The following is a 25,769-nucleotide window of genomic DNA, read 5'->3' on the forward strand; positions in this document are numbered from 1 at the left end:
CTGGGCATCCTGTTTAATAACAAGCTGACTATGGAGGCTCCAGTTACTAGAACGGTTGGTAGCTGCCTTGCGATTATTAGATCTTTACGTAAAATTCTTCCTTTATTACCCCCTCAGGCACGGGCATTGGTTGTACAGAGTACAGTCCTGAGCATACTGGATTATTGCAATGCCCTTCTGCTAGAATCTCCAAAGTCTCTTTTGGATAGACTTCTTAGAATTCAGTCGACCGCAGCCGAACTTGCTGTGGGCTGGCCTAGAAGGTCTTCGTCCTCCCGGGCCCTGGCGGAAATGCATTGGCTCCCAGAGGGACAGAGAATTCAATTAAGTCCCTCTGCTTAGTGTTTAAAGCCCTGCATGGGTTGGGTCCTGTTTCGTTGCAAAGGATATTTGAGTGGTATGTTCCAGCTAGAAACCTTCGTTCCGCCTCGGCAAGATTAGTTAAGATTGCGAGGTTTCCGAAAGTCAGAACAGGTGGCAAAACCTTTACGGCTGCTGCGGCCAGGTTGTGGAATGGGCTTCCCCTGGAATTGAGGCAAGTCAGTGATCTTTCTTTTCAGAAGAAGACTAGAAACATTGCTGTTCCTGAAAATTTAAGGTGCTGTACTGTTTTGGATTAGCTCCTTCCTTGTTTCTCTGCTGCACGCTCTCTGCCATGTACTTTAGGTTTGCCAGCGCCGGGATGCCTGTCAGGTGATAGAGTGCTTTAGAAAAGAAGTAAATAAATAAATAACATTGGTTCTAACCCCAGAATACCAACTCCCACAAACTAGTACTTACCTGCAAACCGTTATCTTTTTATTTTTCTCCATAGGAATACATTGACTGCACTTTGGGTGTCACATTGAGCCCTGTACTCTTTTAGGGAACCCCTTTACTCTACACAGTATAACCACCTAGTGGGCATACCATATATAGAGCCAGCTTCCTACACACCAAAAGTTAGTTTTTTACCTGCTCTGGAGCATCTGGGTGCATAGGGGTCAGTCAGGTTCGCAGCGTTGCGCCCTACACCAAAGGAAGGGGGATGGGCAGCTGACAACTGGCTGCAGAGGGGGACTTGAGGACAAGTACGGGAGGTCTGAACGGGTGGCTTGGTTTGTGAGTGCCCTGGGAGCAGGGAAGCAGTCCATTCTCTAAACACAGGCTGGGGCGCTCTGGTGGAGAGTGGTTGGGTCAACTGAACTTATGCGCAACTGGCACTCACGGCTGTCAGTCTTACCGGTTGAGGGGACAAAAATCAGGACAGCTGGGCCACGAGTTTATGCGGTGCTGATGCTTCTCGACGGCTGTTCGCTCTTAGTCGTTTGAGTCCGGATTAGAATGAAACCTGCTTTGGATGCTGCAAGGGGTCTGATATCCCAGTTATTGGTGCTGTACGTCTCCAGTTGGTCTTGGTGTCTTTTCACTTAGTGGGGAGATAAATCTGACCGTCTGGAGCAAGATTACCTCTTCCTGGGTGACTGCTGCATCAGTGGAACTGGGGTGAGGGGGTCGGGGGGGGATATGTACTTGGCAGATGCACAGTAGCAGGGCAAGTTAGTTTGTTGTGACTCTTGGACAGGTGCAGGAAGGGTTGAGCATCAATAAGTCTGCAGCTGGTCCTCAGTTCTCGCTTTCTTCGCTCTTCTTTGTACTCTTCTTATGTCCATCGAATCAGAGTGCCTGGGGTGCCACCTAAAAACTTAATTTAGGGGAGTGTAAGATATTGGTGTAGGAAGCTGGCTCTGTATATACAATAACAAAATGAGGTACAGTGTGCACAGTCCAGTAGGACTCCAAAGGTAGGCATGCTGGTGTGTACCCATTGGGGAACTCACCAGAGGCTGGTCATTTTTAGGGTGCATCTCTAAGATTCCATATGAAAGCATTGTATAATAAATCCCAGACTGGCATCAGTATGCGTATAATATGCTGAGAAGTTTGCTACCAAACTTTCAGATTTCAGTAAAGCCATTATGGAGCTGTGGAGTTCGTAATGACAAACTCCCAGACCACATACTGTTCATTGTATTGTACGGCAATTGCATTTATATAGCGCTTACTACCAGTGACAAAGCGTTTAAGCGCTTTTCGTCTAGTAGCATGCTACTCCCGAACCCATAACTGATTGGTGTTGAATTAGTATAGTGAGATATGAAAGTAATTTGAGTGGTGGATAGGTTAGTCAGGTATTTGGATTGAGATGCATACCGGAGGGATAGAAGAGGGAAAAAGTTGCCTTTATATTACGCTTGTTACCACTGATAGGGTGTTGAAGTGTTTTTTTTGTTTTGTAGCACGCTACTCCGAAACCCATAAAGGATTAGTGTTGAATTAGTATATAGAAATATGAATGTAATTTGAGCGGTGGATAGGTTAGTCAGTTGTTTGGATTGAGAGGGGTAGCGGTGGGATAAGAGGGGAAAAAGGTTTGCATTATATAGTGCTTGCTACCCCTGATAAGGTGTAGAAGTGGTGGATTAGTATAGTGAAATATGAAATTTGATAAGTGGACAGGTTAGTCTGTTGTTTTTATTGAATGACTAGTGGAGGGATAGAGTGAAGGATTAGATTTATTTACTTTTATTTTTGGTTTGTTTTGGAGCTCATAGCAGTAGGAGGAGGCTTGGGATGAGTAAACCGGGATGTGAAAGGGAAGAGTCAGAGGGAAGGCCTGTTTTGGGGATCGGTATAGTACAATATCAATCAATCATAGCATTTGTAAAGCGCACCCCTTAACCGCAAGAGTCTCAAGGCGCTGGGAGTGGAAGGGGTGCTGCTACTGCTTGGAGAGCAAGGTCTTGAGGAGTATACTGAAGGTCAGCAGGTCTGGGGTCTGCCGTAGGTGGGTGGGGAGGGTGTTCCAGGTCTTGGCGGCGAGGTGGGAGAAGGATCTTCTGCCGTAAGTCGTTCATTGGATGCGGGAACTGCTGCGAAGGCGAGGCTGGCGGGTGGGGGTGTAGAAGCAGTCATCTGTTGAGGCATGCTAGTCGGTGTTGTGCTTTGTGTGCGTGGGTGAGGAGCTTGTAGGTTATTCTCTGGTTGACGAGGAGCCAGGGCAGGTCTCACAGGTGGGGTTTGATGTGGCTGCGGCGAGAGATGTCGAGGATCAGGCGTGCAGAGGCTTTCTGGATGCTTTGCAGCTGTCTCAGGAGTTTGGCCGAGGTTCCTGCATAGAGGACATTTCTGTAGTACAACCTGCTGCTGACGAGAGCCTGGGTTACCGTTCTTCTTGTTTCAGTGGGGATCCACTTGTAGGTCCTGCAGAGCATGTGGTGGGTGTTGAAGCAGGAGGAGACTGGGTTGACCTGCTTAGTCATGGAGAGGATGGAGTCGAGGTTGACCCCTAGGTTACGTGCGTGGTCTGGTTTTGGGGCTGTTCCCAGAGTGGTCGACTACCAGGAGTCGTCCCAGGTCGTGGGGGTGGATCAGAGGATGAGGACCTCCGTCTTGTCCGAATTCAGTTTCAGTTGGCTGTTTCTCATCCCTTCGGCGTCGGCCTTCATTCCTTCGTGGGGGTTGGTTTTGGCGGTGTGAGGGTCTTTGCTGCGGTAGAGGATCAGCTGGGTGTCATCGGCGTAGGAGATGATGTTGAGGTTGTGCTGTCGGGTGACGTGGGTGAGAGGTGCCATGTAGATGTTGAACAGCTTTGGGCTGAGGTATGAGCCCTGGGGTATGCCGCAGATTATCTTGATGGCTTCGGAGCGGAAGGGTGGGGAGGGGGACACTGTGTTCTGCCGGAGAGCAAGGATGTGGTCCAGTCCAGGGACTTTCTTGGATCCTGGCGTCGTGTAGGCATGCTCGTAGGATGCGGTAGCAGATAGTGTCGAAGGCGGCTGACAGGTCCAGGAGGATGACTGCCGCTGTGTCTCTGTTGTCTAGCAGGGTCCTGATGTCGGTGGCGGCGATGAGGGCGGTTTCGGTGATGTGGTTGCTCTGGGACTGGGACTGGTCCAGGATGCTGATCTCCTAGAGGAACAAACAACTGACCCACTGGTCAGTTGTTTGTTGACTGTTTTCTCGATAACCTTCGCCTGCAACTGGAGCAGAGAGATGGGCCGGAAATACTTGAGGTCCGCTTTGAGTTTCTAGAGTAAGGCGTTGATCTCGCCGTGCTTCCAGCTCTCTGGGAAGTTTGCTGCCTCGGAGATGTTGATGGCTTTCCTGAGATAGGGTGTGATGGCTGTGCTGGCTTTGTTGAAGATGTGGTGTGGGCATGGGTCTAACGGTGATCCGGAGTGGATGGTGTTCATGATCTTGCTAGTGTCTTCGTTGTTGATGGTGGTCCAGGCGAGCAGGCGGTTGGTGCGGGAGGTGGTCGTGGAGGCAGAGGTCTCAGTAGTGGTTGGGCGGTCGTGATGTTGAAGCTGTTGTGGATGTCGGCGATTTTTCGGTGGAGAAAGGTGGCCAGCGAGACACACAGGTCTTGCGAAGGTGGGATGTCGTTGGTGATGGAGCTGGGGTTGAAGAGTTTCTTCACGATGTTGACGAGTTCAATGCTGTTGTGTGTGTTATCTAGGTGGTATTTGAATGAGGCCCTTTTGGCGGATTTGAAGAGGTGTTGGTGTCTTCGGGTGGCGTTCTTGTGGGCTGCATAGCTGTCCGGTGTTCGATCGCGGATCCAGTTCTTCTCTAGTTTTCGTCATGTTCGTTTGGAGGCCTTGAGGTCTTCGGTGAACCAGATGGCTTTCTTGCTGGTGTGACTGTTAGAGGGTTTCTTGGGCGAGGGTGTTGGCGCGGCTGTTGATCCATTGTCTGAAGTTGCGGGTGGTGGGGTCGGCAGGTGGGCACTGGGTGAGGGTGGTTGTTAGCCGGTCTTCTGTGACTTTGCTCCAGCAAAGTTGAGGCATCTGTTCGGTGCAGTGGTGCGTGGTGGTCTTCCTGAAGGTGGAGTGGATGCAGCGATGGTCAGTCCAGTGGAGTTTGGTGGTGTGGTTGAAGGAGAAGTGGGAGCTTGCGGCGAAGATGGGGTCAAGCGTGTGGCCGGCGGCGTGGGTGGCTGTTGTGACGATCTGTTTGAGTACGAGGATGTCGATCAGGGTGGTGAAGTTGGTGTTGTTGTTCTCGAGATGGAGGTTTGGTGGGGCGGATGCTGGTTAAGCTGCAGTTCCGGCAGGTGAAGGGTCCTTGGGTGCGCTTCGGGGTGGCCCGGTAGCAGGTGTGTTCTCATCCGGGGTTGAGTGCGTGGAAGGTGTTGGAATCGTAGCGGAGTTGGGCGTTGTGGCGTTCGTGGGGACCAAGGGTTCTGCCGCTGGGCGCAGTCCAGGCGCAGACATGCTTGCCTTAGGCGCGCCAGCCTGACAACAGGGTCATGGGTCGCTAGGTGTCAGATGATGCAAGGAGGGGGCTTCACTGCACTTCAAATATCTCAGAATGGACTTAGACACTGTAGGTGTTTAGTGCCCATGCAACGGCACCCTCACCAGTGGTGTAGTTCACACAGCTAGAGGGGGGTTTATAATACCATAGGCAGTGGGTTGCAGGCATGGCACACAGACCTGTTCCATGTTGAGTCTTTAGTTTTCTCTTCCCAAAATACGCATCCTGCAATGACAGTGTGTGGGTGTGTTATGGTACAGGACCTCTAAGAGTGTCACAATACCCATGGTACCTTTTACAAGAGACTTGCATGGTGCCAGAGAGGTGCCAATTGGGGGTACAAAGGTACAGTTTTAGGAAAGCACACAGGCCCTGGGAACATGATTGGCAGGGCACAAAGTCTAAGTGCATCAGTAGTCTGGCAAAAAGTGAGGGGGGGGTTGCTTCACTAGAAACCCAGCGTCCTACACTGGGACACCTGCTTTGGTAATTCTTCAGTGGAAGTCAGTCACAGATAGATCACTGAAAGGACTGTAGAACTAGGATTTTGGGAGTTCCTATTAGTACTCACTTCTGATAAGATTGTGTATAAAAATCGCAGGGATGTTTGGAAGGATTCTGTTTTAGATGTCAATTTAGGTCTGATTGTGTTCTCTTACTATTATGCAGAAAATCAGTGTGGCAATTACAAAAGAGATGGAGAGAAATTAAACCGCGAATAACTTTGTCTAGCTTAATAGAGAATTTAGAGCCTTGATTTCTTTGAATGGCATGTATACGTATACTTGTAGTCCTCAAAGTGTACCCCAGTACAACAGAAATTGTGTTGCAGCATTTGTAGAAATCTTAATTTCAGTTTGTGTTAGTCCTGTACAGCACACCACCATTCTTTGATGCTGGCAAGTTAATGACCACTTTCTTATGCTCTTTTCAATCCCAACAGATCCAGAAATCTATCAAGAAAGCAGCACGCAGAGATCAGCTTATGAGGGAAGAACTGGAACAAAAGCGCTTAAAAACTGTACTGGAACTCCAGTTTATTTTGGATAAGTTGGGGGACGATGAAGTACGTACAGAGTTGAAGCAAGGATTAAGTGGAGTGCCGGTTTTGACCGAAGAGGAGCTGTCTTTGCTGGATGATTTCTATAAGCTAGTTGAGCCAGACCGCGATCCACATCGAAGGTATGTTATCAATACTGAGCTGATCTGCCTTTTAAGCTGTGCTTCACCCGTTACACTACAACAAATAAATGCAGATGGATTCTGGGGTGTTCCATTTAGACTTTATTGGTGTGTGGTTTCAATTTAGTTTAGGAATGCAAATATCCTAACCCATTGTCAGAATGGGAACCTTGATCGGTTAATTGCCTGCCTCCCTCCATTGAGGATCACCTCAGTAGTTTGTTGATCATCAGCAGGTTGGTGTGTTCCAGTTTCACGCATTCCCACTCAGATTGCACAGGCAGTCCTCTACAATTTATGGCGCACGCACACTAGCCTGTTGACATCACTCTTGTGTCTGTATGTCTTCCTCAAAGGTGCTGCTTCTCCTATTTGGGGTACAGCGATTGATGTGTCGTGAAGAACTGTTAGAGGACAAGTAGTTTGCTCTAGGGTACATTATACCTTTGGAAGATAAAAGCATGCACTGGGCACCACACCTTCACAGATCTTACATGATCATTTGATTACCCTAAAAAAGTTTATATTGTCTACAGATCAAAACATCTACTGCGCAATATTAAATAAGGCTACTGCATGTCCCCAGCCAGTTCAACACTAATACTATTTATTGAACACCAATAGAATTTGTAACCACAAAGATTTCACTTTCACCCAATGTTAGCATGGTCTACTTGATAATTCATCGTGCAAAAATTCCACTGCCTTGGTTTTGCTTAAAACCGGATATGAAATTATACTTCTATTCCTACATTTATATTTTGGGCGATATCAGTCTACAGTACACTATACCAATGTATTTTCTTCTCTGCTGATATGCAGTCATTGTGGTTTGCACAACTGATCAAATACCCCACTCACGGTTCAGGGCACACATTTGTAAATGTTTACAAATAATTTACACATGTCTACATCTACTCTTAACTTGTCTGAGTTGACCTTAATCTGCTTATGCAATTGGCAATTCTCCCCTCAAAGCCTAGTAATACATCTCTGAAGCTTTGTTACATGGTTAAGCCAACTTTTGTACCTTGAACAGTGAGCCTCAATGGCCTTTTGTAAACGAGAGAACCCAATACTGAAAAGGCTATAACAGTTATTTTAATATTAGCTCATGGATGATCTTGGCTCCTTTTTTTACCTATGTAACTGATGTAAGGTAACTTTTTCCTGAAGGTAATTTAGTTTTTTAAGTTCTGACTTTAACCAATACCTTTTTGATTTACTGAAATTATAGGTATAGCCTACTTACAAGGGCTTTCATTCATCAGTTGGTCTGTTATTGCCATTTACATTTTTTACTCTTCTCACTACGGAATGGGGCAGGCACTACAGCCATTAGCTAATATGACTGTGAATGACTGCATTCTGCCCTGTCACAAAGTGCAGATATACACATAAAGTTCCCTTAAGTGGCAGTGACTTAGCCACTTTTAGATGAAGGGCTTGGCAGCCTCCCCAGAAATACATCCCCCCGCCCAAAAAAAACCATGTCAAAACAAGCATGGAAAATGCTAATGGGCAGATGGCCAATACAGACCTACCTGCTTTGCCAGTGATTGTTTGTTAATGCACTTAAAAATGGTCTTTCAAATTTTTAAGATACTATGGACCAACTAGAGCACATAGGGCCAAGCACAGTGGTCAGTCGTCCTGATTAAAGACTAGTAGAGTGCTTTGTCCTATGTGAAGGTCTAAATTTTGTCCGAAATGCAGCGACTGTGTACAGCTCTTTATTTGGATAGCCATAATTGAGCCAAAACATTGGCTGAGACTAGCAGTTTAGAATTTAATCTATAATTTGCCCCAAAAAATGTTGTTGTTTTTTTTGGTTGTTTTTTTTAGGTTTACACACAATTATTTTTAAGTGGCAGGACAGTTTCTGGCTAGATTGAGATATTCAGCAGTGGAGATGGTTGTGCTAATCCAGGAGATAGACGTAGCACTTTGTCCTTCCTAGTTTACCTCTGGTGTTAATCAAGGTGATGGTCGTAGCTGAACTCAAAGGTTTTGAATATCAGGCTGTCTATACCTTGACAGTGGGTTGCTGAAAGGGGGGCTCATCTCAGAGATGTCAACAAAGGGATTGTCACCTGGGTGTGTTTTTTATTTAACTAAGATTTTCGTGAATGTGCTGAAGTAATACCAGTCTCCTTCACAACACTTTCCTTCATTGCAGCCATCCTGGAAATTGTGCCTTTCAACGAGTCTATGACAATCCCGCTTTGATCCTGATGTTTCAGCCTTTAACATTGGTCTCAGTGACTGCATCGTTGAGACTTCTTGAAATCCTGCAGCTTGCTTATGGACCACATCAGGTAGCACATGCAGGCTCTGTAGTGTGAGCAAAGGTCTCAGTTGGCTCGACAACACGTGAATCTGTCGGATTACATAACTGGTTCGTGGTAGATTGCAAAAGACATCTGGTGGTGGCTGCTCAACAACAACTGGACTGACCGCAGAACCCTCCAAACCTAACCTAAGAATAATGGCCTAGACTGATTCATCGTTTCATGGTTGGAGAGGTTATCTCGGAGATCAGATGACACTGCTATAGGAAGCTGGGTTTCTATTGCAGCAACAAAAGACAGACAGACAGACCTTTCGCATAACTGTAACTTGTACCTCCAGTTGGCCACCTCTGGCCATGTCGGTCCCTTGTAAAAGGTAACAAGGGCAGTTTGGACATTGAAGACCTCTAAGGGCTGTAGCACTTATTGTGCCACCCTGGAAGGCCCTGTACCTTTACACATACACACAATGCCATTGCAGGCTGCTTATTTTGGGGCAGAACAAAGTGAAGAGTCGACATGCCACACAAACACTGTGTGCCATGCCTACAACCCCCTGCCCTGGATGGTTGTACTATACCAGTGGTGAGGGTACAGGTGCATGAGCCTTGTACCCCTACAGTGTCTAGACCAATTCTTAGACGACGTAAGTGCAGTGCTGCCATTAAGAGTATATGGTGCTGGGAGGTTGTCATTATGAACTCACGATAATTGCTTTACCTAAAACTGGGATGTTTTATAACAAACTTCTCAGCACATTAAACCCTCACTGATATCCGTGTGGGGGTTTAATGAAAAATGCACTCAGAGGGCATCTGGGAGATGCCCCCTGACAAACAATCAGCCTATGGTGGGTTCCCTGAGTGGAACATGCCACCATGAGATGTTTCTGTACCACTAGGATGGGAGCATTTGCTCCCTGAGCCCAGAAACAAAGCCTTTCGAGGTTCCTATGGACAACACGACTTTCATGTGGTACTATGACAGACAGGGCGGTGTGTGGCTGTCTGTCCCATACCAGGAGACTCGAATTCTATGGAAGTGCACATCAATGATGGTTTTTAATGTTTTCTGCAGAATATGTTTTCAGTGTGATTAAAAAACACTTGAGCACCATTTAACTCTTTGATTCATTGTTTATTATATAACTGTATTCTTCATTTACACTGTTATGTATAGTACTGGGACCACTACGTTCTATACTGTGCTCAAAGATACAGCACTGGGATCTCTCCTGGTAACAGGTGAATAATTACGTTTTGGTTGATCGGCTGATTTTTAGTGAATATTTCAAAGTTTCAAAACTCGACACTTGGAAGAATTTCCAAGTGAAAACCAGTCAGTTACCCTATGGAGAAAATGTAGGTTATCGGTTTTCCGGTAAGTACTCAACTGGCAGAGATAAGGTTCTTAGGTTAGACTCAGGGGTCTCCCAGGTTCAGGTATGTGCAGTAGTTGCACCCTCAGTGGCAGAGGGGCAGCTGGGTGCAGAGAGACTATGCCCAATGTTAGCGTATGGCGGGTAGGGGGCCTTTGGTTGGTGGCTGCTAGCGATTAGACCACACGGCTGTGGGAGCTGAGCTCCTGGTCACTTACACAGGCAAGTGGAGAAGTAGTATAGGACAGTTACTGCACTTCCAGTGGAACTCAGGCGGCTGGGCACAGGGCGCTTTTGGGCCGTGTAGTACCCAATGTATTTCAATGGGAAAGCTGCAAGACTAAGAAAGGCTGCATGCTCTGGGACGGAGATTCTTCAGGTGCAACCACCACTTCGAGAGGTTAGTTGGGAAGCTGTAGGTTAGGTAGCCACCCAGGAGTTGCCCACAGGGGGCAGTCTGGTGCACGGGTTTCTTTTGGTGTCGGAAATCTTACTCAGCTGGTCGCGGTTGGAGGGTCCCTGGTTGTGAGGCTGCAGGCATCGTCGGGAGCGTCGAGGAGGGTCCTTGGGTGCCGGATTTGTGTTAAGTCGCCGGGGGATGGCCCTGTGGGCTTTGCACCCTCAGAGCCCGGCCTGAGTGGACAGTGTGCTCGATTCACGGTTCCTGGCTGGCACCCGGGGTTGTTGCTGTTTGAGCAAAACTGCTCTTGGGAGTCCTAGTCTTTAGATGAACAAGCGTGTCTGGTCCTCCAGGGTTTTCAAGATTGCTGACCACAGGAGACTCCGGGGTTTAGCAGGAACAGGTTCGAGGGTCGGCAGGCCTGTATGGCTGGGCCAAGTCAGTTGGTGTCATCCTCTTGTTAGCAGCTGCACGGCAGGTTATCGGTCTTCTTGTTCTTCTTGTTTCAAAATTATGATCTGAGGAAGGAAGGTACAGGGTGCCCCTAAATACTAAATTTAGGGGCGTTGCAGGTAGGGCAAGGGCAGGGACCAATGGGTCCCTGTCCTGGGATGAGTACACCCCCTATCCTGGGATGAGTACACCCCCTATCCTGCCACTCCAGTGGGAGGGGGGCAGGAGCCTAGCTCTGATTGGGTAGGGTTCCCCATTCTCAAAATAGCGAGAGCCCGGAGTTGTGCTTTACCTCGCCTCCCCCACCTGAGGGGTGGGGTTGGCAGAAGCTGGCACACCTTTTCCTTCCTTTTTCCTGCCTGTCTTCCCGCCAGAGTGGGGGTCAGAACTGGTAGGGGCCAGTTGCTGAGTAGAGCAAGTGGCCTGGTGAAGCTCACAAAGACGTCATGCCTTTGAAGCTCTCCCTGCCCATCCTGGCGGAGGAGACCTATCACCTCGTCTCAGGATGTGCATTGCTGCGGGCCCAAGAGAGCGGAGGGCTCTCTATCCAGGGGTCCAGCAACATGTCTGCTGGGTGACAGCCTGGGCAGCCTCTCAGTCAGGACGCTGGTTGTGGGTTAGTTTCAGGGGGGCAACTTTGTTACCCTCTATCGTGCACTTTACATTAAATCCCACACTGGCATCAGTGTGGATTTAATGTGCTGAGAAGTTTGATACCAAACTACCCAGTCTTCAGTGTAGACATTATGGTGCTATTGAGTTCGTAATGTGAACCTCCCAGCACCATATACTCTTAATGGCATCATGGCACTTACAGCGCCCAGGAATAGCCCAGGGTACTGTAGAGGCACAGGGCTTATGCACCTGTGCCCACACCACTGGTAGAGTGGTGTGGCTCACTGGTTAGAGGCGGCAGACCCGGAAGCAGAGAACGGTCCGGGACCAGGGTTCAATTCCCCACGCGGCAGGGTCGTGGACCAGGGTTAGCGGACTTGATAATTCTCGCCTCGGTGCCTACTCTAACCAGGGATCACACTCGCCAACTCTGGGCATTAGCTTGGCTCATCTCTACAGCGGCCCCCCACATTCGCCGGGGATGCCTGGTTTCACCTTAGAGATACCCAGTAGGGACCATATCACAGGGATAGCCAGGACGGGTTCCCCAGCGGTCTACAGCGCCAGGCCGCCTCAGGGCAGCAGTGCACTTTACAAGACACATACATTTACCATTTACATAGTTCACCCAGCTAGAGGGGCGACTGAGGTATGTCAGGGCAGTGTGTTTGTGGGCATGGCACACAGGTATGTGTGCCATGTCGACTCGGTTTAGTTCTGCACCAAAACACTCAGCCTGCAAAGGCAGTGTCAGGGTACAGGGCCTCTAAGGGTGGCAAAACAAGTGCTGCAGCCCTTAGAGGCCTTCTCTGGTCACAGTGTCCTGGGTACCTAGGGTACCATTTACCAGGGCTGACATGTGGCCAGAGATGCTAATTGGGTTTTGGCTTCAATGCAGTTTTAGGGAAGGAACACAGGACAATCGCACTAATTGCAGCACACCGCTTATCACAAATATTTTTTTCTCTCTAGGGAAGCATTAAAAAATCCAAGGCTCTTGAAGTTTTCTTCTTTTTTTTTTTTTTTTTTAATATTTCCAACTCCAATCCCATGCTAACGCGTTTCGCCGTGGTTAAACACAACCCATCGGCTTCCCCAAGGCTGGAAATGATAAAGACGCTTTTACAATAACATTTCCAAATGCAACAGATTATAATGCAGAGCCCCACATGGCCAAAACAACTTTGTGCACTCCATTTCTTACAGACCTGTGAAAACATGCACCAGATTCACAAAATTATTATTGTACACATTGTGATATAACCTTCATAAGGTAAACCAATCACCAATGATAATAATTCACAGGACATCTTATTAAACGAAAGGTTACATAATGAGAGAATGTTATACTTCATTTATCATAAAAGTAGCCTAGTGTGGAAGTGATTCATTTTAGCTGAGACCATTCGTGTTATAATTAATTCATAGCCCATGTGTTCTAAACAACAAACCATTCGAAAGTGTAATTACCTTGACTCTGTGTCACTTCAGTACCTAACGTAAAGACAGGATCGATGTAACAACCATTATAGTTATGGCAAAAAAGGCAAACTTGGATCATTGCGTATTTGTTCAGTAATCTGAATATTGACCGGACGATTCCCTCCCTCCTATATGGAAACAACTTCTTATCCAATTTTGCTTCTTTGAGGGGTCAAAAAAATAAATATATAAATGCATCCGCATACGTTCTGAAAATGAATAAATAAAGGCATGCACTAGCCTTAGAACGTTTTCCATGAATCATTCTCTTTTGGTTATCTACTTAAAGTAACCACCGCCATCTAGTGGCCAGTCTTACCTGCGTTTTCAAAGCAGGGCGTGCAGTTAAATAGCTGTATCCCGATGCTACAGATTCCAATCCTAATTTAGGGCTACAATCGCCTCATCTGTAATGTATAAAATACAACATTGCACTTACATATTTATCAGCACTAACTTGGTCTGTTTCTAAGCTCGCAATCTAAGCCAAGTGACATACCTCAATCTCACCGATCTAAATCCGAACTTTATATCTTGCCGCCGCCTGCTCTTTCACGTCTCTCCCTGTCAAAAATCAAATGCACAACGTGCTATTACTACTTAATGTCTATCTTTCAAAGCGCATCCCCAGTCCTTAGTCTCAATCGTTTACCTTCCGCGTTGGTTACCACCTGAGTGCAGGCGACCTCGATCTACTGATTAATCAGAGGAGGGATAAGGGATCAGAGTCTCCGTTTTGTTCCCCAAGGTTAGTTAACAGTTATCAAAAATGGAAAAACGGACACTAGTTACACCTTACGGCCATTGGCATAAGGGATAAAGATCAGAGTAGCCTCAAAAAACTCTGTTACGGTTGGAAGGAGGTGCGGTATATTTGGTTCGTCCGCCCCACATTAGAGTTGTGGCAGTTATCATTGGCTACTCCGAAGTAGTGAATGTGCCAGCCTCACCCGAGGCGCCTCTGGTCTAGGGTGCAGTGTCCAGAGATTTTGAGTGAAAAAAGGTGTAAAGTAAAATGTGCGAAAAAAGGAACAAAGTTTAAAAAGGTAAACAGCCCGAAAGTTCTTTAATGGGGGTTGTTTTTTACCACAATTAAAATTTGGGTGGTACGATCTTAGACCGAGTTACTGGGTCTGATAGTATAGTTAATAAAATACGTCGACATGTTTCAGCTCCTAGGGCCTGGAAGGGTCTGCGGAGCTTTCGTCAGGACTCACAAACATAAAGGTATTGTACTTACACAATTAGTGTAGTCGTATTTTGTGTACAAACACTCTTGTTTAGATTGTGTATTGTTTAGGAAATGTTCCTTCATAATCTGCAATGAGACGGAAAAAATGTACATATATTGCATACACACATACACCTTAAATTCGTTAAAAATGAATTTCATTATCAAAGTTTAGTTAAGTGACATTATCAACAAAACTTCTTGACTTTTACAAAGGCAAATAATGGAGAGTAAAGATGCTGGTTTTTTATATATATATGGACGAAATACTGGTATGATACATAGGTATCTATATTCCACAAGCCTTGTCTAAAGCGCGCGGAAAAGCTGTAAGTATGGTGTAAACACTCAGACCCTGCAATCTGATAGGGAACAGAGCCTAGTCAAAGCAAAAGTATAGCGAGGAGCGGGAGGGAGAACAAGCCCTGTAAATAGTGGTACTTAACAGTGTAAAGCTTATTCAATGTTTTCCTACCTGTAACAAAAGTTACTCTGCTTCACCGGGGTGTCGCTTTTGTAGCCGCATGAAGCTCAGAGCTGTCATAAAGAGCACTCCGTTAGTTTTAAAAAGGATTACTCGTCTTACCGGTATATCTGGATGGTCGGCGCCATTACCCGCGTGTGTGGAGGATTTCGCCTTGTGCTGACTTTGCCCCGGGGTGTGGCTTGGATTGAGAGCACTGCGATTTTTAAAGGTGCATGACGGGTCAAATAGGCGTGTTAGTTTCATTGGGTTTTTTCTTCGTATCGTTACAATGATAGCTTTATTGGTACAACGAAGCTAAGTTTACAAAGGGTCAATGTTTATATTGTTGATATAGTTTCATCTTCAAGCACAATCATGTTGGTTTTTCAGGACTTTTATCAATTTGCAAAACGGTGCCAGGGGATGGCATCGTTCAACCCATGTTCACATGTTTTTAGGCGGTCCACCCACCTTTGCTCTTTTTCGAACAGACGGCGCTCACAGTTTGTATTTTTATCGGTAAGCATTTCAAGCACTGTCCATTGGAGCTCTTCACATGAGTGACCCATCTCAACAAAATGGGCACACAATTTGGTGGTATTTTTCTTCAGACGGATGTTACTTTTATGCTCGCCAATCCTCAGTTTGATTTTGCGACAGGTCATACCAATGTATCTCTTATTGCATTTGCAGGTGATCATGTATATAACATGTGACGAGTTGCAATTCGTATGCTGACGTTGTGTCCATACCAATTTCTCCGTTAGCTGCAGTGTTTTTGATACTGTGGTAGTTTTACAGGCTACACAAGAGCCACACGGGTAGTGGCCGGTTACTGGATTCATACTGACATCCCTCGTGATGGCTTGTTGTTGTTTTTTCAGAGGGCGGGTATGGACCAAAACGTCTTTGATGTTCTTTGTTCTACGATTGGCAAACCTTGGCTTTGGCCAGTTGAAGACTCCAGTATTCAGGATATGCCAGTTCTTATTTATCAATTTGTTTACTTCATATGTTGATGGGCAGAAGGTGGTGACACAGGTCGTCAAGTCCTGTGTTTGTGCCTTAGGGTAGCTTTGTAGAAGGCACTCCCTCGGTTGATTGCTTGCTCTCTTTTTACAATACTTTATTGTTTTTGCATTGTAGTTTCTTTTTGACAGTTTCAGGCTCAGCTCTTGTGCTTGGATCAGATAATCTTCTTTCTTACTGCAGTTACGTTTTAACCTGAGAAATTGGCTGAAAGGAAGATTGTCTTTAAGTGGCTTAGGGTGGTAGCTCTGATATGAGAGCAAACTATTTTTGGCAGTAGGCTTTGTGAAAGTTTTAGTTTGTAGAATGTTGTCTTCCACAAAGATTGTGAGATCCAAAAAATCCAAGCTGTTATTACTGGAAGTGTAAGTGAATTTCAACCATGGATCAAGGTGGTTGAGCCAATGGATAAATTGTTCCAGGTCGACTGATGTGTCCCAAATTAGGATCACATCATCTATATATCTCTTCCAGTAGAGGATGTTGGAAGAGAACTCATTGGCTGCATTGTGGATAAACTTGCTCTCGAAGTTGCTCACATACAGCCCTGCCACCGATGGAGCGAAGGCACTGCCCATCGATGTTCCGTGGGTCTGAAGGTAAAGATCTTCCTCGTAGGCAAAAAAGTTTTGCAGCGTGAATCTTTCTGGATTCACTATGCTGTGCATATTCCGCGGTCTTGTGGTTGGGTCCGGATTCGTAGTCTTTTCTCTCTTTTTTATTTTTTTATTTTTGTGGCCCAGGTGGGCGTCGGCGTCACCCTTCCTTGGGTGTATTTCCGGTGACGTCGGCATGCTTCCTGCGGAAGCTCCCATCCCTGGGCGCCATCTTCAGATTCTTTTTTCCGCGGTCGGGTCTGGATCGTTCCCGTTGGGCTCCAGACATTTTTGGAGAAAGTACTGCAAAGCGAGAAGTTCGAGAAGAAATTAAAAGAAGAAGACCAAGGAAGACTTCGCAGACCATTGGCGAAGAGAGAAGGAGGAGAGAACGTCGAGAACTTCGACGATCATCGACGTCCACGCGGTCAGGGAAGCCTGAAACGCTCGAGGATGGACAACACGCCGTTCAAGTTCTGCCCGAATTGCAGACACAAGTACGCGCAGAAAGATCAGCACCCGGTGTGCAACCTTTGCCTACCGGTGGACCACAGAACCGAAGACTGCAACGCCTGCTCCGTCTTCGCCGCGAAGACCCTTCGTGTGAGGAAGAGCCAGAGGGTAGCACACGCCACCCTCGGAGGAAAAGCCCCGACGCCTTCGCTGTACGACCTGGGGATGTCCTCAGAGGAAGAGGACAACGCTGCCGCCGAACACGACAGCTACACGGTCGTAGAGACCGATTCCAAGAAGACGCCTGATAAGGTAGGAGACTCGACGTCCCACAAGAGCACGAGAGACCCTGAGTCTCGAAAGAACGAGGGCCAGACCCCGAAGGCGCCGACGCAGCGACATCTGCAGTCCGCGACCGCACACAGGCCCAGCGGATCCTCAGAGAAGGAGTCCCTGGCGCCGAGAGCTGTAGAACAGCAGAAGGCTCCGAAGATCGCCTCCGAAAGGGGCCGGGCTGTTGAGCAGCAGAAGGCGCCGAAGATCGTCTCCGAAAGGGACCGATCGGCGTCGAGGGAGAAAGACCCGAAAGCTTTGACGACGTCCAAGGACCCGAAACCAAGTTCGACGTCCAAACCTTCGACGCCGAGAGTCTCGCCGCCGAGCCAGGTGACGAAGAGAGGGGCCGAGCGTTCCGAGGCCGAGAACGCGGCCGAAAGGGAAAAGAAAAGACGGCGTTTGGAGGCCGAGATGGCGAGCATCTTGCAGCGGAAGAAGGATTTCGGCGCAGAGATGAGTACCTTTACAATTCCACACAAGACCAAGCACGTGGTGCTAGATCTGGTCGAAGAGGAAGAAGAACTCGGCGACGGACATGGCCCGGCCGCCGAGATGGTCGACGACCAGGGAGATGAGGAGAATCCCTACGAGGATTACGGCTATGACGAGGAGGAGGGCAGTAGGTTGGACGCCGAGTCGGCCACCTCTGACCCCATCGAGGAGGATTACCTGGATATCGACACCGAGAGCCCGGAGGAGGCGGTCGACACATACCCCTCGAGGCCCTCGCCGCCTGACGACATCGGGGCATACAATTCGGCGATACAATCTGCCGCAGCGGCATTTAGGTTAAAGCTCGACGAGGAGAAGCAGAAAGCAGACTTCCTGCTCGAGACTTTGCTCCCAACACAGACAAGGAGCCAGTTCCTCCCAATGCTCGAGAGCGTCTTGGCTCAAGGACAAGAAGCATTCAAGGAGCCCGCAACATGCAAGGCGGTAACCCCTAGAACAGAGAAAAAATACAAACACTCCACGAAGGACCCGGCCTACATTCGAGGCGAGGTCTCCGCAGACTCCATTATCACGGCCACGGCTAGGAAGAGGGCCAACGTATCCACTACCTCGGGCCCACCACCGGATAAGGAGAGCAAGAGGATGGATCTGGTGGGCAGAAGGATCGAACGGAATGCTGCGACCCACTGGCGCATGGCTAACTCCAACGCTCTTCTAAACAGGCACATGTACCAGATCATGGACGGCCTGGGGCACTTGGTGAAGGACCTACCCCAGGAGGCCAGGCAGAAGGCCGAGATGTTGGTCGAAGAGGGGAAAAATGCGGCAAATTCTTGCCTTAAGACGGCCCTGGACGGGGCAGACACCGCCAGCAGGCTGATGATGATGGGTGTCACGGAAAGGAGACACGCCTGGCTCAGGATTTCAGGGTTCAAACCCGAGGTGCAACACAGTATCCTCAACACACCGTTCAACGGCGACACGCTCTTCGGGGCAACTGTGGACGAGAAACTCAGCCAGCTCAAGAAACATAATGAGACGGCAAGGTCTATGGGGGCGTTGCAGTTCAGAGGCAACAGAAGAGGCACCCCGTCACGGAGGCCCGGCGGGAGAGGTGGAAACCAACCAGGTACATCACACCAGGTTTTCCAGCAAACGCACCAGGCAGACTCACAGGGACAGCAAGGTCAGCAGAAACAGTCCTGGCAGTACCAACCAAGAGGTCAGTCCTTTCGAGGAAGAAACGGACGTGGCCAGAATAGGAGAGGGGGGCAGCAGCCCTCCTCGAAGTGACTCCACAGAACTCTGGGTGCCCAGCCACAGAAAGGACCCGGGGGGGCACCACGTACCAAGGGGTCGGGACAATCAAAACACCTACGACCACATGACACCAGTGGGAGGAAGATTGCAATTTTACCTCCAGGAATGGAGAGAAATCACATCAGACAAATGGATCCTAAACATCATCCAATTCGGGTATTGCCTGGAATTGGAGAAAAGGCCAACAAGCAGGAAACCAAGGGGAAGACCGCCAATAGGAGACCAGCTGGCGAGGCTTCAGGAAGAGGTAAAGGAACTTCTGCAAAAGCAGGCCATAGAGCGAGTCCCATTCAAGGAAAGGAACAAGGGAGTCTACTCGACGTACTTCCTGGTACCAAAGGTAGACGACAAGATGAGGCCCATCCTAGACCTGAGGTTCCTCAACAAATTCATAAGAACACAGAAATTCAAAATGACCTCCCTGCAGGAGGTGCTACCGCAACTGCAGGTCGGAGACTTCATGGTCACGATAGATCTCAAGGACGCCTACTTGCACATACCGATGAACAAAAAGCACAAACATATGCTCAGGTTCACAATCGGGGGAGGCCACTACCAGTTCACAACGCTGGCCTTCGGACTCACATCAGCACCAAGGGTATTCACGAAGTGCCTCGCAGCAGTTGCTGCACACCTACGAAGACAGGGGATACACGTATACCCTTATCTAGACGACTGGTTGGTGAAGGCGAGTTCGTACCAAAGGTGCAAACACCACGCACAGACAGTGACGAGCACGCTCATAAACCTGGGGTTCTCCGTCCATTGGGAAAAATCGTCAATGGAACCGGAGCAAGTGAAGACCTTCCTGGGGGCAGTGATCAACACCGTGCAGGCCAAGGTGTTCCCCAGCGAGAAGAGAGCAAGGGCGCTGGTCAAGGAAACTCGCCTCTACCGGAAGGGGCAAGCTCGGACAGCGAGGACGGCGAGCAAGATCATGGGGATGATGGCATCATGCAGCCACCTGGTGCCGAATGTGCGGCTACACATGAGACCCATGCAGGAATGGCTCCAGGAACAGTGGTCACAGGCGTCAGGCAGTTGGGAGGATCTTGTGGTGGTGACGCACGCAGTGCTAAGGGAGATGACATGGTGGACCATGGAGAACCTAACAAGGGGAAAGCCTCTAACACCCCCAACTCCGACAGTGACCATCACCACAGACGCATCCCTGAAGGGATGGGGCGCTCACATGGAGGAGCTCAAAGTGAGAGGACTGTGGACGCCAGCAGATGCGACAAAGCATATCAATTACCTAGAATTGAAGACAATCTTCCTTGCACTGAAAGCCTTCCAGACAAGACTGTACAAGCAAAGGGTGTTACTGCAGACAGACAACACCACGGCGATGTTCTACATCAACAAGCAGGGTGGAACACAGTCAACAATGCTTTCAACACTGGCACAGGAGATATGGAGATGGGCCATCCCTCTACAGATAGACCTGCTAGCCATACACCTACCAGGGAAGGAGAACATTCAGGCAGACTGGCTGAGCAGACAGACATCGGCATCCCACGAGTGGGAGCTCAATGCTCAGGAAACGAGGTGGTTATTCAACAGGTGGGGAACGCCATCAGTGGACCTGTTTGCAACACGCCAGAATGCGAAATGCCAGTACTTCGCATCCAGACTACCCGAAAAGGGGTCCCTTGGGAATGCCCTATGGATAGATTGGTCCGGGACATTTGCCTACGCCTTTCCCCCGATACCACTGATACACCGAGTACTGAGCAAGTGCAGAGCGAGCAAGATGACCCTGATACTGGTCGCGCCACAGTGGGCGAGGCAGACATGGTACTCGCAGATCATGGAGATGTCACAGAGTGCACCCCACAGATTCGGCAGAAGAAAGGACCTGCTCTCCATGCAGAACGGAGAGGTGCTGCACCCAGAGCCAGAGACCATGAGCCTAGTAGCATGGCTCCTGAGGACATAGAATTTGCACATTTGAGACTGCCAGAGAGCACCCTCAGGGTCCTTCGGGAGGCACGGAGGCCGAGCACACGGCGGTGCTATGTCGCAAAATGGAAAAGATACACGATGTGGTGCAAACGTGAACAACTTCACAAGAAAATGAAGAAAGACTCCACAGTGCTGCGATACCTGACACACTTGCTGGACAAAAAACTCAGTTCATCCTCCTTGAGGGTTCACTTAGCGGCTATAGTAGCCTACACAAGGGGTGAGATGGGCAGGAGCTTCTTCACATCCCAGGTTGTCAAGAGGTTCCTGGAAGGAGCGAAGAGGATCGCACCGCCCAAGCGGGTGCCACCACCAGCATGGAACTTGAACGTAGTTCTCACGGAACTCATGAAGGAGCCCTTTGAACCACTGCACAGGGCCTCCTTAAAGATGCTAACCATGAAAACAGCCTTCCTAGTTGCTATAACGTCATTACGCAGGGTAAGCGAACTACAAGCGCTGACGCTACAGGAACCCTACATACAAATACATAGTGATAGGGTTGTGATGAGGACGGACACACACTTCATGCCGAAGGTGGTCTCCAGGTTCCACATGAACCAGTCCATACAGATACCGAGTTTTTTCCAAAAACCAACCAATAGCGCTGAGCGAGCTCTGCACACCTTAGACGCCAGAAGGGCGGTCATGCATTACATTGAAAGGACAAAGGAGCACAGAAAAACGAAGCAGTTCTTTGTGTCATTCGCCAACAGTTACATGGGCAAAGCAGTAACGAAGAACACTATTGCACGATGGATAGCACAGACGATTCAGCTCTGCCACAACAGGGCAGGACAGGAACTAGACGAGGGAGTGCGTGCACACTCCACTAGGAAGAAGGGGGCCACAATAGCCTTCCTGGCTAACACGCCTATACAAGACATATGCCTGGCGGCAACATGGGCTTCAGTGCACACGTTCACAAAACACTACTGCGTGGATGTGCAGATGAACAAGGAAGCGCAAGTCGGACAAAAGGTGCTCCAGCACATATTCAGACACCAGAACTCATCTTCCACCCAGCCGCCACGGAAATGAGAAACCGCTACAAAATCTATGCACAGCATAGTGAATCCAGAAAGATTCACGCTGCAAAACGAATAGTTTCTTACCTGTCGGTGTAGTTTTGCAGCTTGATGATCTTTCTGGATTCACTAGCGAACCCACCCACCTCCGCCAGAAAGATGAGGCTGGAGAGAAAAGGGGTGGTCAAAAAAAAAAAGAAAAGAAGATGAAGAGATAAAATAGATTTTACATACAAGGCGGTTAAGGAAAAATCACCTACATAGAACATTGCCATCACTTCGGAAACGAAGGAAACACGAAAAAAAGAATCCGAAGATGGCGCCCAGGGATGGGAGCTTCCGCAGGAAGCATGCCGACGTCACCGGAAATACACCCAAGGAAGGGTGACGCCGACGCCCACCTGGGCCACAAAAAAAAAAAAAAAAAAAAAGAGAGAAAAGACTACGAATCCGGACCCAACCACAAGACCGCGGAATATGCACAGCATAGTGAATCCAGAAAGATCATCAAGCTGCAAAACTACACCGACAGGTAAGAAACTATTCGTTTTCTTTCAGGGCTACTTTACAACATTCAAGAATGAAGTGTCTCGGTGTGGTGTATTGCCATTCTTCTGAGTAGAGTATGTCTTCTAATACTTGTAGTGTGTCATCTTGTGGCAGACTAGTAAATAAAGATTCCACATCCAAACCCACTAGAATCATTGTGTCCGGATCAAATGTTTTTGCTTGGATCTGTACTAGCAAATCTCGAGTATCTTTTAGATATGATGGTGTTTGCTGTACAAAAGGTTTTAAGAATTCGTCCGCAAACTTCGAGAGCGGCTCGAGAACTGACCCTATTCCCGACACTATAGGTCTCCCTGGAGGGGGGGACCTATTTTTGTGTGTTTTTGGGAGTGAGTAAAAGTAGGGAATTTTGGGGTCTGAGGTGATGAGATATTCAGCTTCCTTTTTGGTTACCCAATTTTTGATCTCTGCTTCGTGGACCATGCTGGATATTATATTTTGCAATCTCATAGTTGGATCAGTAGTTAGTTTTCTGTAGAATCTTGTATCTGCCAAGAGGGCAAGGCATTGGTCATTGTAGCCATCTTTACTTAGGATTACAATGCCCCCCCCTTTGTCAGCAGGTTTGACCACTATGTTCTCATTCTGCCTTAATGAGTCCAGGGCTTCGCGCTCTTTTTTGGATAGGTTTTGGAATGTTTTCTTATTCTTGTCTAGAAGGTCTACGCCTTTCATTAAAGATTGTTCGAAGGTATGGAATTCAGGCGGGACACTGGCATAAGGAGGATTGAATGTGGATTTCTTACGTAAGGAAGTGTCACCTTCTATTTGGTTGTTGGTGGTATTGTGGAAAAAATGCTTTCAATTTAAGAGTTCTACAAAATTCTGCTAACTCGCTTTTTAGTTTGAAAGTGTCCAGTCGAGGTGTTGGCACAAAGCTTAAACCTTTATTCAGGACTCCTATTTGATCTTGGGTCAGTTGCAACTCGGAGAGATTCACTACGAGGGTTTGGTCTTGCTGGTTGACGGTTGTGTTGCAGCCATGCTCCTTGTCTGGACGTTTCTCTGTTGATCCTGCCATCTTATTGTCTTTTTTCGGCCTCTTGTTTGGTTTTGGCCCCTGGATAAAAAAGGCGGCTCTTGTTGGTGTAGGTTGGAATTTGTGGCCATTTGTTGTTCATCCAGTTGTGGCATCTGTTGTATGCCTCGATTGTATGGATCCATCCATCCTCTGTATTGTGGTACAAAAGGCGGATAGAAAGGCATGTTGAAACCTGGGTAGAAAGGTCTTTGCCATCTGTTTCCCCTTCTCGGGCGTTGGTTCCTGTAATTATTGCGTCCTCTTTTTGTGGTATATTCATCCACACTTGTGACCGAATTGTTGGAGGAATTGGACCCTGTGGATTCATTATCAGATCCAGTGTCCCGTGTTGTGTATTCATCTGATATGTATGGGTGCATTTTTTCTCGACTGAATCTCTTTAATTCTTTGCTGAGTTTTTGTAATTTACTCTGCATAATGAATTCACGAGTCTCGTCCATTTCCTTATTTATTTCTTCTAATCTCTTTTTGACGATAGCAGGATTTATGCCTTTCTTTAATTCATTTTCGCATTCTTCAATTTCCTTTAGTAGGGCATCTGATAATCTTTTTGCCGTCTTGACAATTAAAACGAGGTAGTCCAAGGTACATTTCCAGGAGATGGACGACCAGTCCATCCTGAAGGCCAGGTCATGTAAAAAGATTCTGGGTGCATTGTTGACCCAAAGGCCTTTAGGTGCTGTTTTCACTCTTAAATATTCCGTCATTATTATTCCATGGATGGAAGTCCGAATCTGTTCTCTTTTTTTATCTGTTAGATTGTCCCAATCATTGGTTTGTGCTAGGGTTTCTATGAGTTCAGCATTTTGTGCAGGACAATCATTGTTACAAAATGCTGAACTCATAGAAACCCTAGCACAAACCAATGATTGGGACAATCTAACAGATAAAAAAAGAGAACAGATTCGGACTTCCATCCATGGAATAATAATGACGGAATATTTAAGAGTGAAAACAGCACCTAAAGGCCTTTGGGTCAACAATGCACCCAGAATCTTTTTACATGACCTGGCCTTCAGGATGGACTGGTCGTCCATCTCCTGGAAATGTACCTTGGACTACCTCGTTTTAATTGTCAAGACGGCAAAAAGATTATCAGATGCCCTACTAAAGGAAATTGAAGAATGCGAAAATGAATTAAAGAAAGGCATAAATCCTGCTATCGTCAAAAAGAGATTAGAAGAAATAAATAAGGAAATGGACGAGACTCGTGAATTCATTATGCAGAGTAAATTACAAAAACTCAGCAAAGAATTAAAGAGATTCAGTCGAGAAAAAAAGCACCCATACATATCAGATGAATACACAACACGGGACACTGGATCTGATAATGAATCCACAGGGTCCAATTCCTCCAACAATTCGGTCACAAGTATGGATGAATATACCACAAAAAGAGGACGCAATAATTACAGGAACCAACGCCCGAGAAGGGGAAACAGATGGCAAAGACCTTTCTACCCAGGTTTCAACATGCCTTTCTATCCACCTTTTGTACCACAATACGGAGGATGGATGGATCCATACAATCGAGGCATACAACAGATGCCACAACTGGATGAACAACAAATGGCCACAAATTCCAACCTACACCAACAAGAGCCGCCTTTTTTATCCAGGGGCCAAAACCAAACAAGAGGCCGAAAAAAGACAATAAGATGGCAGGATCAACAGAGAAACGTCCAGACCAGGAGCATGGCTGCAACACAACCGTCAACCAGCAAGACCAAACCCTCGTAGTGAATCTCTCCGAGTTGCAACTGACCCAAGATCAAATAGGAGTCCTGAATAAAGGTTTAAGCTTTGTGCCAACACCTCGACTGGACACTTTCAAACTAAAAAGCGAGTTAGCAGAATTTTGTAGAACTCTTAAATTGAAAGCATTTTTTCACAATACCACCAACAACCAAATAGAAGGTGACACTTCCTTACGTAAGAAATCCACATTCAATCCTCCTTATGCCAGTGTCCCGCCTGAATTCCATACCTTCGAACAATCTTTAATGAAAGGCGTAGACCTTCTAGACAAGAATAAGAAAACATTCCAAAACCTATCCAAAAAAGAGCGAGAAGCCCTGGACTCATTAAGGCAGAATGAGAACATAGTGGTCAAACCTGCTGACAAAGGGGGGGGCATTGTAATCCTAAGTAAAGATGGCTACAATGACCAATGCCTTG

The 25,769-nt window shown here is 47.5% G+C and overlaps 1 protein-coding gene across 6 annotated transcripts in view; it reads left to right on the top strand.

Annotated features, from left to right (window-relative positions):
• CAPRIN1 (cell cycle associated protein 1) overlaps nt 1-25,769 on the top strand; it is a 497,978-nt gene that overhangs the window by 171,999 nt on the left and 300,210 nt on the right. For all 6 annotated transcript variants that reach the window (XM_086959577.1, XM_086959579.1, XM_086959581.1 and 3 more), the window contains exon 5: nt 6,245-6,483. In XM_086959577.1, coding sequence (XP_086815703.1) covers nt 6,245-6,483 — 239 coding nt within the window. The remainder of the gene's footprint in view (nt 1-6,244; nt 6,484-25,769) is intronic.

Source organism: Lissotriton vulgaris, chromosome 2_2 (assembly GCF_964263255.1).
Source record: "Lissotriton vulgaris chromosome 2_2, aLisVul1.2, whole genome shotgun sequence".
Classification (NCBI taxonomy): Eukaryota; Metazoa; Chordata; class Amphibia; order Caudata; family Salamandridae; genus Lissotriton; species Lissotriton vulgaris.